Source organism: Heterodontus francisci, chromosome 14 (assembly GCF_036365525.1).
Source record: "Heterodontus francisci isolate sHetFra1 chromosome 14, sHetFra1.hap1, whole genome shotgun sequence".
Classification (NCBI taxonomy): domain Eukaryota; kingdom Metazoa; phylum Chordata; class Chondrichthyes; order Heterodontiformes; family Heterodontidae; genus Heterodontus; species Heterodontus francisci.
The window spans coordinates 43250654-43264522 of record NC_090384.1 but is presented as its reverse complement, the minus strand read 5'-3'; the positions used below and the strand labels follow the sequence as shown (position 1 = coordinate 43264522).

General features: G+C 42.8%; 1 protein-coding gene across 1 annotated transcript in view; it reads right to left on the bottom strand.

Annotated features, from left to right (window-relative positions):
- LOC137376904 (anoctamin-9-like) overlaps positions 1–13869 on the bottom strand; it is a 346229-nt gene that overhangs the window by 251074 nt on the left and 81286 nt on the right. The window contains exon 9 of the mRNA XM_068045861.1: positions 2272–2360. Within this exon, the coding sequence (XP_067901962.1) occupies positions 2272–2360 (89 nt within the window). The remainder of the gene's footprint in view (positions 1–2271; positions 2361–13869) is intronic.

Here is a 13869-nt window from a genome sequence, read left to right as displayed (position 1 = left end):
GACTTCCAAGAAGTTGGCAATCACCTGTCTAGCAGTGGAAGCACACTCTGTGTTATGAGCACCAGCCTCACCTGGACATGGCTGGAGCTTTTCAGTTTCACTGTTCAAAGCCTTCCCAGCCTGTCAGTTTCACCAAAAAGGCACTCCCCGCTGTGCACTTGTCTGGTTGACCCTGGTGAGTTGCTGACAGCTCGGGAAATATGTACGCTGGCCGTTAAAGGCTGCTGCCTGTGTTCTAACTCATACCAAGTCATGCTTACCTATCACCCCTGTGCTTGCTGACCAACATTGGCTCCCAGTTGTGTAGTGCCTCGATTTTACCCAATCTTGTTTTAAAATCCCTCCATGGCCTCATCCCTTCCTAATATCTCCCTAACCTCCTCTAGATCTACAATCCTCCAAGATCTCTGCTCTCCTCCAATTCTGACCTCTTGTGCATTCCAATTTTAATCGCTCCACCATTGACGCGGAGCCTTCAGCTGCTGAGACACTAAGCTCTGGAATTTCCTCCCTAAATCTCTCCACCTCTTTCCTCCTTTAAGATGTTCCTCAAAATCTACTTCTTTTCTGACCCAATATCTCCTTATGAGGATCATTGTCAAATTTTGTTTGATAACACTCCTGTGAAATGCCTTGGGACGTTTTACTACTTTAAAAGGTGCTATATAAATGCAAACTATTGTTGAGATGCAGGTGTGGACAGTCTCGGTGTACTGCAACTGGGAGATGAGGATGATGTCTCCTATTACAGCTTGAAATGAGCCTGTGGCATAAAAGCTGAAGGCGTGGGTGACATTGACAGTCATAGGCAATGCTGTCTATGCTCTGGCTCGAGGCTCAAGTTATGCCTGCAGCAGGTGTCATAGCTCGGTCACAGCCTCTTTGGTGAAGCAAACGTCCCTGAGACATTGCTCCTAAGTAAAGTTAATGTAGGGGAGATCCTCCTGAATACCCGCTGTGGGTACGGCCTCCTGCGCAGTATCTCCTTTCAGCTCCCTCTTCTGACAGATGCTTCTGCTCTGTGGTGTCTTCCTTGCTACTTTCCCTTGTGCTCCAACCTGAACACAGCTTGAGACCACGCATGATTGCAGCCAAACTATTTCTGAGACAGCCAACAGTGCAACACCAGCAAAATCTTAAGAGCAAAATTGATAAAACACACCAATCTAATGAGCCATGCACTGATCAAATTCTAGGCCTTCAGAGCCACTTTTTTAAATTAGCTATTATTTGCCTTTAACAAATCCATGCTGGTCTGTCTTTGATTGCCTGCCATGCATTTCTAAATTCATTTAACTAAGATTGAATGATAAATTGTAGTCAACGCCTCTGGTAGCTCCTTTCTGACTTCTCTCAACAATATAAGGTACATGTAATCAGGGTCTTACCAGCCACTCCCATTAAATTTTTCTATTTTTTCAGAACCAAGTTCTTTTCCAATAACTCTCATAATGTTTCTACATCCTCCTCGAGTACACCTACATTCTCACAACCACTGTGATTTTTAAACACCAATGTAAAATATTTTTTATCTCCAACATTCTTTCATCCTCCCTTCTTCCCTGAGTAGTCTCACTTTTGCTTTAATTATTCTTTCCTTTTAATATGTTTATAAAAATCCTTTACTATTTCTCTTTATATTATCTGTGTTATTCCATTTGATCCCTTCTAATTTGTTCAATGCCTCACTAAATTTTCTATATAACTCATCATTTTAAAAAATATTTTATCCCGGGTTTTATCACACATCTCCCTTTTTTAGGTTGCTTTTAATTCCTTTATCCATGGAACTCTAACATTTAATGTACTTCCTTTTTGCCTTGCAGCAATATATCTTTTTTAGCACTCAATCCATCTCATAGTTGAAAATTCAACACCATTGATCCCTGATCCTGTTTGCTAACTTTTCTGCCCAGATAATTGGGCCACATCCTTTCTTATCTCATTGAATTTTGATTTTTTTTCCCCCCGACCAGCATTCTTTGACATTTTTGTTTCTATTGTCACAATAAACCAATGTTAAGGTCTCTATTTCCTACTGATGTCCTCTCTTTATTGGTTCTCACTTCCTCATATTGCCAATAAATGTCAACTCTTGCTTTTGTTCAGTCACCTCATAAGTCCCTTGCAGGAAAGCAAAGGTACATATAAATTCTCACAAAAATTGTTTCCTGGATATTTAACTCTGCCTCATCCTCAGGATTCCAGCAAGAATTAATATATTATTTGATTTTACAGCCATGATCTGATAATACCTGATTAGTGCATCACCTTATCTGATTGATTGGTTGTTTTCCAATAAAGCATCTCCAATTAGCCCAGTCACGCTGAAATATGTGTTCTTTTTTCCAAATGCTTTCCTAAATAAAACAGAAAGAAATTAGGCAGAATATCAGCTGCTGCTCTTTCTTAAATGCACGATTCTTCATGAATTGAGCAACTGTTTTGAAAGTAGTTTTGATCTCTTGTTGTGAATTACTGAAAGGTTTGTCAGTGAAACACTTCCCTTGCTGGTGTCACCCTGAAATATTAGGGATGGAGGCTTCCTTCTCCAACTCCAGCCTTGGTACAGAATTATACTCAACCTTCCTCTTTCTGATAAGTTTTTAGTTTTGAATTAACAGCCAAACAAAACAGCAGGAAACAGAGGTGAAACATTTAGCCAACAGGAATGAGCAAACATCAACATTGTTTCACGGCGCAGTGGTTAGCACCGCAGCCTCACAGCTCCAGAAACTCGGGTTCAATTCTGGGTACTGTCTGGAGGTGATAGGTAAATTTGCCATTGTAAATTGCCCCTAGTGTAGGTAGGTGGTAGGGAATATGGGATTACTGTAGGGTTAGTATAAATGGGTGGTTGTTGGTCAGCACAGACTCGGAGGGCCGAAGGGCCTGTTTCAGTGCTGTATCTCTAAATAAAAAATAAAAATTCCCTTGAAAAATGTTATAGAGGTTTTTCTGCTTATCCATTAATCTCTCAATCAGGGTACATTGTGTTGGGCAAGAATACACAAAGAATAGAAAATTAAGTTCAAATGAAAAAATAATAATCGCTCTATCTACTTAGATTAAAATAAATATGTATGATTTAAATCATAATGATTTAATGGACTGGAGCAGTTCTAGAAGGCAGCTCACCACCAACTTCTCAAGGGTAATTAGGGATGGGCAACAAATGCTGTCCTTGCCAGTGATACCCACATCCCATGAAACGCATAATAAATAGCAGTAGATTTAAATAGCAATTTTCGGCAACCTGACATGAAATATCTTCATTTGAAAAATCATACCTCAACATATAAAGGAGCTCGCCGCGGCATCTTGACTTTACAGCACATCAATGTACCCAGGCATTCTAACTCCATCAATGGCATTACCATTGTCGAATCGAGAAGGGGGGTGGGGACCGCGGGTCACCATTGACCAGATACCTAACTGGATCAACCACATAAATACTGTAGCTATAAAAGGCTGGATATTTTGCAGAGAGTGACTCACCTCCTAACTCCTCTCAGTCTTTCTACCACCTACAAGGCACAAGACAGCTCCAACAACACTCAAGATGGTTGACACCATCCAGGACAAAGCAGCTCGCTTGATCAGTACCCCATCCGTCACTTTAAACACCATTCCCTCCATTTAAGTGTGTACCATGTATAACGTGCACTGCAATAAATGGCCAAACTTCTTTGACAGCAAATCCCAAACCCACAGCCTCTACCACCTAGATGGACAAGGGTAGCAGGTACATGGGAACACCTCCAACTCCGTGTTCCCCTCCAAGTCACATGCCATCCAATTTGGAACTATATCACCGTTCCTTCACTGTCACTGGGTCAAAATCCTGGAACACCCAACTTAGCAGCACTCTGGGAGTACCTTCACCACACGGACTCCAGCGGTTCAAGAAGGCAGCTTACCATCACCTTCTTAGGTCCCCACATCCTGTGAATGAATGAGTAAAAACACAGTAACCTTTTGATCTCCAACCTTTCTCCCCAATCCACTGAGCAGTATTGTGATCATTTTACTTCAACTGCCCCCGTCCAGAGCATCACAATGGCCATTGCAACCCTTGGCCGGGATTTTATGAGTCCTGTGGTGTTCCTGACGGCAGGACCGGAAGTTGGCGTAACTTCTGCTTCTGCCATTTTTCCCGTATCCCACGCAATTCTATATGTAAATGAATGGTGCCACAAAGGGCATGGGAGACATGTGTGATCATGTGTGAAAGACGGTCTTTCATTGGTAGACTCCACCGTCACTTAGTCATGCACTATCAGCGCCACAGCTATAAAGCATTCTGTGTTTCAAGCCTCAAGGAGCAGCTGCCTTCGTGTTATGTAAGTCTCATCTGAGTTACCAAAATTAAATCTTTTAATTATTTGTAATTGCACCCCCATAACCTTGGAAAGTGTCAAAATCAATTTATTCATGCCATCCCTCCCCCAGTGCCTACTCCCATTACCATTGAAATGCCGGCTCTGATCCTTTATCCTCCTTAAGTCCACCTTAATATTCTTGCCGAATCCTGTTACCCTGCCTATGATGCTGTGGAGTACTCAACCCTAAATCTTGAACTTCCTCTCTACAGAATCTATTTACCCCCATTGACTCGTCCCCAACATTGACAGGACTCATCCCTCCCTTTAGGCCCCTCATGACCATTTGTTGACTGTAATGCTCAAATCAACCTACCACCCCGCAGCCGCCCACATCCAGATCAGCAGCAATAACAACCACAACACACCCTGGACACTCCCCTCCTCCTCTATACCCATGATTATCCCACCCTTTGTCCTCCCCTGCTCCTCCATGCACCCAGTAACCCCACCCTGTCCTCCGCGAGTACCCTCCCTGCTCCTCCATGTACACACCCCACAAGCCTTTGCCACCATCCCCTGAGAAGAATTGATCTTGCTGATGCTGAGCCTGGAGCCAAACATCCATTCCAATATTGGCATTCCTTGTGCTGATGAGTTCAAGAAAGAAAAAACTGACCTCAGACGCAACTGTACAAAACCAATTGTTGCACGCCACATTTAAGCAAATGTGAACCAGGAGGCACGGGAACACTGCTCGCTGCTAACTTAATCTGGCAGGTAGGACTTAATTTGAACTAAGTGTAGGGTAATGAGTATTCATGGTATGGAAATGAATGCAAAGCTGCACTCTGCCATCATGCAGGGGGGAGCCATAGACTGCTGCAAAAATGCCACTGATTTAATTTTGCTAAAAGATTCCGCAGTCAAAATCTGAAAAAGCAACTCGCCTGATTAAGCCACCCTGCATGCTACCAAAACTGCTCTTGCAGGCCCATAAAATCCCAGCCAAGGGGTGGAATTTTATGGGACTCCTCAGGTGGGGTTGGAGGCAGGGGGGCATGGAGTATCGCGACAAGTGATGGGGAATGGAAGGCCCATCGCCAATCGATCTTCCCGGGGGCGGGATAGGCTAATGATGGTCTTCCCGCCCAGATGCCAATAAATGACCTATTAAGGGCTTCTTTCCGCCACCCCTGGGATCTTACCAATGGCGGGGGTGGGGGTATCCGCCATGTGGGGAAGTCACCTTGTAAAACGAGACACACGCCCTGCGGATTTGCGGGAGATACCTCCCTCATGGGCAATCTGTGGCCCATGGAGGAACCCCGCTAACAGGTAAGAGATTTGGCTAGAACATAAATTGGTTAGCCTGCAGTACCATCTTACAGATAGTGACTAAACATTTTGTAACTGAATAATACATGCAGTAACAAACGCTCAACTTTATGCACAAAAGCTTTTTGTTAATAAATATCTTGTCAGAGCTGAATCGGAATCGACAGTAATAGACTGAGATAAAGACATAAATGAATTGAAGAAAGTTGTTTTGTTGGAGGAACTGAAGGGTGCTCTTTTTATTTGTAATTGTGTTTATCAAACCTTGTCACTAGCTTTGGTGAATAAATGACATTTTGTCCATGAGATGCAGTTTCTGTATTTTAGAATCGAGGACCTAGTTTAGCAGCTTGTCAAGATGAATAAATTAGTCTTGGCTACCTACTGTTAATCTCTCTGTCCCTCCCTGTCCCACTCTGCTTTTCTGTTTTAGATGACTCTTCTGAAGTACTAACTGCTCCATCCTATAAAATACTCCTGATTTGGAGATCACTGCCCTTTTGTTGGCTGCCCTGTCTTCAGACACATATTACAAGCTGGTGGAGAAGTTGTATAAACATTGACCATCATGGCTTAAATTGTCTTGTGACAATAGCAGTGTGAGAAATAATCCATCTTCCTATTGCTAATTTTTCTACTGCCTCACCTCAATAACCATTATAACAATTCTCTCCTTGAATTTCTTGCTTTACTGGAGGAAGTTGCACTCCTGACACAGTGTGAAACCACAGAGGTCATTCGATAAGGTCCACCTATCACCCCGTGACATGGTGTAACTAGCTCTATTCTGTCAACAAAAGTAATGTGCATTGACTTTGCATGCTATTTTGCTTGTCAGCTAGCTAATACAGTTGTGCTGCTCTTCATTGATGTGTGTATTCTTTGCTACTTTATTTATAGAGAGAAATGTGTTTTAAATCACTGTGTTTTGAAGGCATTAGATTGGCTATACACATTATATACAGATTAACTGCCCCATGTCCATGGTTGAGTCAATAATTTAGTCAAATGTTCATGGTGCAACATGTTGGTGCCTATCTCTGGCAATCCTAGTAACCTGCTGGAGAACAGATTGTGGACTGTATTGAGACCCTGGAAGCCCCTTTGAGCACTGGTATCCGCTGCCATTATGGCAGTAGTCTGAGCCTGCATGGAATCAAGCTGGGCTTGCATAGTAACATGCATAGATCTCATTACATTTGGTGGCTTCAGCCTGTGCTGCAATGGAAGCTGAGACATTGGCTATCAGAAGTTGCATCACATCCACAAGTGCTGTCATGGAGTTGGCCACCACTACCACACTGGAAGGGAATAGCTACAAGTCTGGCACAAAGCCCTGTGCCAAGTTGCAGCTGGGCTCCTCCATGCTCCTTGACAGTGACATCAGGCTCTCTGACAGGCCTGCTAATGCACCAAGCTTTTCTGTGTGCATGCCCATCATCCTTTTCCTGTTTGCTGCCCCCTCAAAGTCCTCATCTGAGGCCTCTGCAGCAAAATTCACGTGCAACCTTGCCTTCTCGGGAGCTGGCACATGTGCAAATTTTGCCCGGCCTTACTGCAACCCACTCATGCCCGTTGGCTCACCACATACAGATTCTGCCTCTATACTATCCTCTAAGGTACATGCTGTGCCACTATCTGAATTGGTGCCTGCAAGTGTCAGATCAAGTGACAGTGCTTCTTCTTTAGAGGTGTGCCCTTCTTCTTCCCCTTCATCGTCATGCACCACTGGCTGGTCAGGCAGAAGTTTCTGGGTGTCTGAAAGCATAAATGCAGAACAAGAACTTTGGGATTTTAGCATCAGGATGTAAAAGGTTAGTACCAAAGACAGTGAAAGAGACCTCTCCCATGAGCGATAATGTCACATGAGATAGGGTTGAGAAGAAGAAGGCATAGCAGCACAAAGGATGCTAGCTTAGGTGGCTTGCAGAGTGTCTGCAGTAACTGTAAATAATAGACTTGTTAGTTAACCTTTACCAGAGTCTAAGACTTTCTCTAGAATGTCCTACAGCGCTACTAATATAACTGAACCCAACATGGTGGCAACAGTAAAACAATGGTAAAGAACGGTGAAAGCGACCAGGAGAATTTGAAGATCTCCTTAGCTTTGGCAAAAAATCAAGTGAACAAAGAAATTTAAAGATAAATTCTGGCCCAATACAGTAAGAAAACTACTTACCTGGAGAAGAGGCTGTTAAGGCTCCGCAGCTGTGGTGAGTCACAGCACTGAAATACAGGCTGCACCACAGAACAGAAGCGGGTGGCCTGCAAGTAGAATCCAGCAATCGGGTAAGTCGCAATATGGACGTACAGGGATCATGTTAAAAGCCTTTGAAAAGCTTGAAGTACTTTTCTGAAGGCATTGTGCTCAGAAAGTTAAAAAAAAGTGGGGAAAACTACAATTCTTCACTCGGGATGAATGCGAGGACGAAGAGCTGGAAACCCTTGTAAAGTGTGGGAAACCCCTGAAAACAGTAGGGTCACCTCCATTAAGGCAAGCAAGCCTGAAAAAAAAATGAACAAACTGTATTTCCCAAAGAAAGGGGAAAACCCTAGAAAAGCCTACTAAAACTGTGGGGATTTCTTGAAAACAGCTGGGACACCTCCATTTAGGCAACCAAACCGGAACAAAAACAAAGTGAATTTGGTAAAGAAAGGGGAAACCCTAAAAAGGCCTATTAAAACCACTGGGGACCTCTATTAAAGCAACCAAGTCTGAAAAAAACTAACAAGCAGAATTTCTTAAAGAAAGGGAACGCCCTAAAAAGTCTATTAAGAAAGCAATAAAAACAAGAAATGCTGGAAATACTCAGCAGGTCTGGCAGCATCTGTGGAGAGAGAAGCAGAGTTAACGTTTCAGGTCAGTGACCCTTCTTCAGAATTAGCAAATATTAGAAATGTAAAAGGTGATAAGCAAGTAAAGCGGGGGTGGGGCAAGAGATAACAAAGGACGAGGTGTAAATAGGACAAGATCACAGAATAACTGACCAGAAGTTCGTGGAGCAAAGGCAAACAATATGTTAATGGTGTGTTGAAAGACAAAGCATTAGTGCAGATAGGGTGTTAACAGACTGAAAATTGAACAACTACAAGCACAAACATGAAAAAAACAGTAGGTAAGCAAACTGAACAAACTAAGATGAAATACAATAAATAAACACAAAAAAATTTTTTTTTAATGAAAACGAGAAAAATAACTGAAAATTAAAGTAAAATGGAGCCCGTCATGCTCTGAAATTATTGAACTCAATGTTCAGTCCGGCAGGCTGTAGTGTGCCTAATCGGTAAATGCGATGCTGTTCCTCGAGCTTGCGTTGATGTTCACTGGAACACTGCAGCAATCCCAGGACAGAGATGTGAGCATGAGAGCAGGGGGGAGTGTTGAAATGGCAAGCAACCGGAAGCTCGGGGTTGCATCCAAGTCATTTATATAGATTATAAATAGTTGGGGCCCGAGGACCGAACCCTGTGGCGCCCCACTAGTTACATCTTGCCAACCAGAAAAAGACCCATTTATCCCGACTCTCTGTTTTCTGCTGGTTAGCCAATCCTCTATCCAAGCGAATAAATTGCCCCTAACCCCATGTGAACTTACCTCGTGTATATATCCTATGAGCTGAAGACAAGCTGTGGATGAGAAGAAGTCCAATGCCCATCCGACTGGCTAAGCCAAAGTCAAAGCCAAAGAAACACTTTGAGGAACAGGAAAAACATATCGGTGAAAAGGCACATGACATCGCAAAGTCTTGCCAATGTTGTGGAGATAAGAAGACCCACAGACAAGAGCAGTGCCCACCAAGTAAAGCTGAGTGTTTTAAGTCTGGAAAAACTGGACACTATGGGAAGATGTGCCACAGCAAAATTTCTTCACTTAAAGGTACAAAGCAGAAGACCTTCACGCAACGAGCAATGAAGCAAGTACAGCAATACCTACAAGCGAAAGAACTAGAAGAGCTTTAGCAGAAATCAGTAATCCAGACCAAAATTTCTGGACAGCAGACATTTACATGAATGGGCACCTCACAAATTTTATAGCTTGACACAGGGGCTAGCATCACGGTGTTGTCTGACCAAGAGCCATGGGTGAAGAGACATTACCTGCAACCAACAGATATACAGTAGTATGGTCCAGGCAGGACACAACTGCAAGTTAGAGACAACTCCAAGCAACTCTTTAGCATAAAGGAAGACAACTGGTGCAGACCTTATACATCTTGCACAATGAAGAATTTTCTTTACTGAGCAGGAATGCATGTTTACAATTGCAGCTGATTAAAAAGGTCGCCAAAGTCAAGCAAACAAAGGTAAACAATCATTTCAAACGAAATTCCCAAATCTGGTCCCAGGGCTCGGAAACTAAAGACCGATTACAGGATCCCCCAGAAGGAAGGAGCCAGACCTGCGTGCATCTTCGCACCAAGAAGTATACCTCATCCCTTATTGACCAAAGTCCAAGAACAATTGGAGGAGATAACAAGAATGGGCATTATCTCTCTAGTAACACAACCAATGGACTGGTGTTCAGCCATGGCTCCTGTAAAGAAGGCAAATGGAATTCTGCGAATATACGTGGAATTAACGCAGCTTAACAAAGCAGTCACGCGTGAGATTCACCCAATGTCTATGATGGGTGACAATTTATCGAAACTCTCTCAGAGCACCATGTTTACAAAGCTCGATGCCAATGGTGGGTTTTGGCAAGTACACCTGGATGAGACCTCAAGGTTATTGACTACATTCATAACACCTTTTGGGAAGTTATGTTTTAATAGGTTACCATTCGGAATAACTACCGTACCAGAGATTTTTCAATGATCAATGTCCAATATCCTCAAAGGGCTCACAGGAGTGATATGCTACATGGAGGATATTCCGATACATGGAAAGCCAGTGGAGGAATACGACGACAGAGGTTCTACAGAGACTTCAAGAAGTGGGACTGACTTTAAATGAGAAGTGTGAATTTTCCAAAACTTCAGTTCATTTCTTGGGCAACACTGTGAGCACAGAAGGAATAATGGCAGATCCTCAGAAAACAAGGGCCATTAAAGAATTTCCTATCCCTACAACAGTTCAGCACTCCAGACATTTCTTGGAATGGTAAATCAACTAGCAAAGTTTTTACCTCATTTAGCACTAATAACTGATCCAGTGAGATAACTTCTAAGAAAACATCAAGCATGGAGTTGGGATTCCCACCAGGAACAAGCGTTCCAGAAGATTAAAGAGATCCTAATTTTTACAGATGTGTCGGCACACTACAATCCTATACTGCCTACAATGATAGTAGCATGCGCCTCTTCAGACGGCTTGGGCACTGTTCTTTCTTGGGAGCAACTTGATGGTTCCCGTAGACCCATATTCAATGCGTCAAGAACACTGTCAGGTAACAGACACACACTACGCAGTTATTGAAAAAGAAGCTCTAACTGTGTGAAAATTTTTCACACTACATCATTGGAATACATGTGGTAATCGAGACAGACTACAAGCCATATTGGACAAAAAAGAAATAGCAAAAATGCCTCCACGTATACAAAGGTTTCATCTCATATTAATGAGGTACACATATGAAACTGTATACATTCAAGGGAAGTTTCAATCATCAGCTGATGCACTATCGAGGGCAACCATTGATCATCCATCACAAGAAGACGCAAATTTCATAAGTGACATAGAGTCATAACTCACAACACACAGCATAAAGTTGGGCAGCAAGCACACAGAAGTTCTGAGAAATAGAATAAGCACAGAAGAATGATGAAGAGTGCATTCGCATTAGACAATATTGACACATGGTTGGCCACAGGAAGTCCAAGACGGGGAACAATGAAGACGTTCCACAAGTCTAGACAATATTTTACCATAATTGACGACTAGTCTACAATGTGTTACGACCGAGGAGGGAGAAATGCACTGTCAATTCAGTCCCATCATTCCACAGGTCATAGAAAATGACAGAATTGTTATTCCTACTTCAATGAGGTCCAAAACCTTAGATTGATTGCACCAAGGCCATTTGGGTATAACCAAGTGCAGAGCGAGGGCACAATCTTTGGTATGGTGGCCTGGGATTTCTAAGGATATCGAGACCAATGATCAACAACTGTTAGACACGTGTGATACAAAGGCCAGAACAGCATAAACTGCTGTTGACTACCCAATTTCCAACTAGACCTTGGCAAAGGCTAAGCATGGATTTATTCATGTTTGGTGGGAAGTAATATATCATCGTGATTGACTATTTTTCCAGGTAGATAGAAGTCTGACGATTACATTCTACAACCACCGAGGTAGTTATCAGAATCCTTCAGGACATCTTCGCGACACATGGGATTCACAATGAAATATTAAAAGACAATGGACCACAGTTTGCAAACAAATGTCTTACCCAGTTTGCCATGAAGATGGGCTTTCTGCATCTTATGAGCTCACCAAGGTATCAACAGTCTAGTGGCGAGGCAGATCGAGAACCATAAAATCTTTACTCAAGAAAAATGAAGATCTTCCTATCTCACTCCTAGTTTATCATACAATGCCACTGCTGTGTGGATTATCACCAGCAGAATTACAAATGGGAAGGAAGTTAGGAACACAGCTCCAGTATTGCCTGAATGCCTGGTTTGAAAACTCAAAACTACGAGTAAGTTTGAGAAAGAGACAAATCCCACAGAAGGAAACAAACCAGGAATTACAATAGGAGATTTCGAGCAAGAAGCTTACCCAAATTAAACCATGGTTAAAAAATTTGGACACATAATCTGGAACAAGAAGGTACAGTAATCCATAAAAATAAGGACTATCAGCGGTCGTATGTTATATGAATGAATGAAGGGAACATACAAAGGAATTGGAAGAATATTATCCCAATTCTGCAAAAACAACAATTAGTAACCCATCTGCAATATCCAGATGAAGATGAACAAACCCAAACCAAACAAATATTACAACCCGTAGAAAAGGAAAACCAAGTCAGCAACCCAGACTTCCTATGAAGACTACCGATCTTCCCAGACAGATTACAACCAGAACAGGAAAAGTTGTCAAACCTCAGATGAGACTGAATCTGTAAAGTCAGAGACCTGGGGGAGACTGAGTAGTAGAGAAGTCATAAATGTATATATGTTTGGAAAAATGTTGGATAAAGACTTGGGGAAGATATCGTATAAGGATGTAAAGGGTTAATATCGAAGACAGTGAGAGACTCCTCCCACTGTATGAGTCAGATGTGATAGGCTTGAGAAGAAGAAGGGATAGCAGCATGAAGGATGTTACCTTAGGTGGCTTGTGGAGAGTGAATACAATAACTGTAAATAATTAAGAGTTGTTAGTTAACCTTTACCGGACTCTAAAACTTTCTCTAGAATGCCCTTCAACATTACTAATACAACTAAACCCACCAAACCCAACAGGGATGAGGGAAGGCGGGGGAGTGGGTGGAAAGCAAGAGGTGCACAGTACACCATCTGCAGCTTGCACTTCACATAAAGTTGCAGGATGAGGGTGAAGTGAATTTTGATAAGACACATAAGGCATAAACATACCATCATCCTGTATGGCTTCAGCACACTGACTGCAATAGCCTCAATGGCACGCTAATAATGCAGAGCACCCTCTCCTCCAATGGGCTAAGGACATGCAGCCATGCCTGTCTCCTGCCAATTCTATGCTGTTCCCACCTGTTATTTGCCACCTTGTCCTGTAATAGAGTCAGAGTCATAGAGTTTTACAGCACAGAAACATGCCATTCCGCCCAACGTGCCTGCGCCGACCATCAAGCACCTGTCCTAACTAATCCCATTTCCCTGCACTTGGCCTGTAGCCTTGTATGTTATGGCGTTTCGAGTACTCATCTAAATATTTCTTGAATGTCGTGAGTGTTCCGGCCTCTACCACCCCTTCAAGGCAGTGTGTTCCAGATTCCAACCGCCCTCTGGATGAAAAAATTCCTCCTCAACTCCCCTCTAAACCTCCTGCCCCTTACCTTAAATCTATGTCCCTAGTTATTGACCTCTCAGCTAAGGGAAAAAGTTTCTTCCTATCTATTCTATCAATGCCTCTCATAATTTTGTATACCTCAATCAGGTACGCCCTCAGCCTTCTCCGCTCCAAGGAAAACAACCCCAGCCTATCTAGTCTATCTTCATAACTGAAATGCTCCAGCCCAGGCAACATCCTGGTGAATCCTCTCTGCACCCTCTCCATTGCA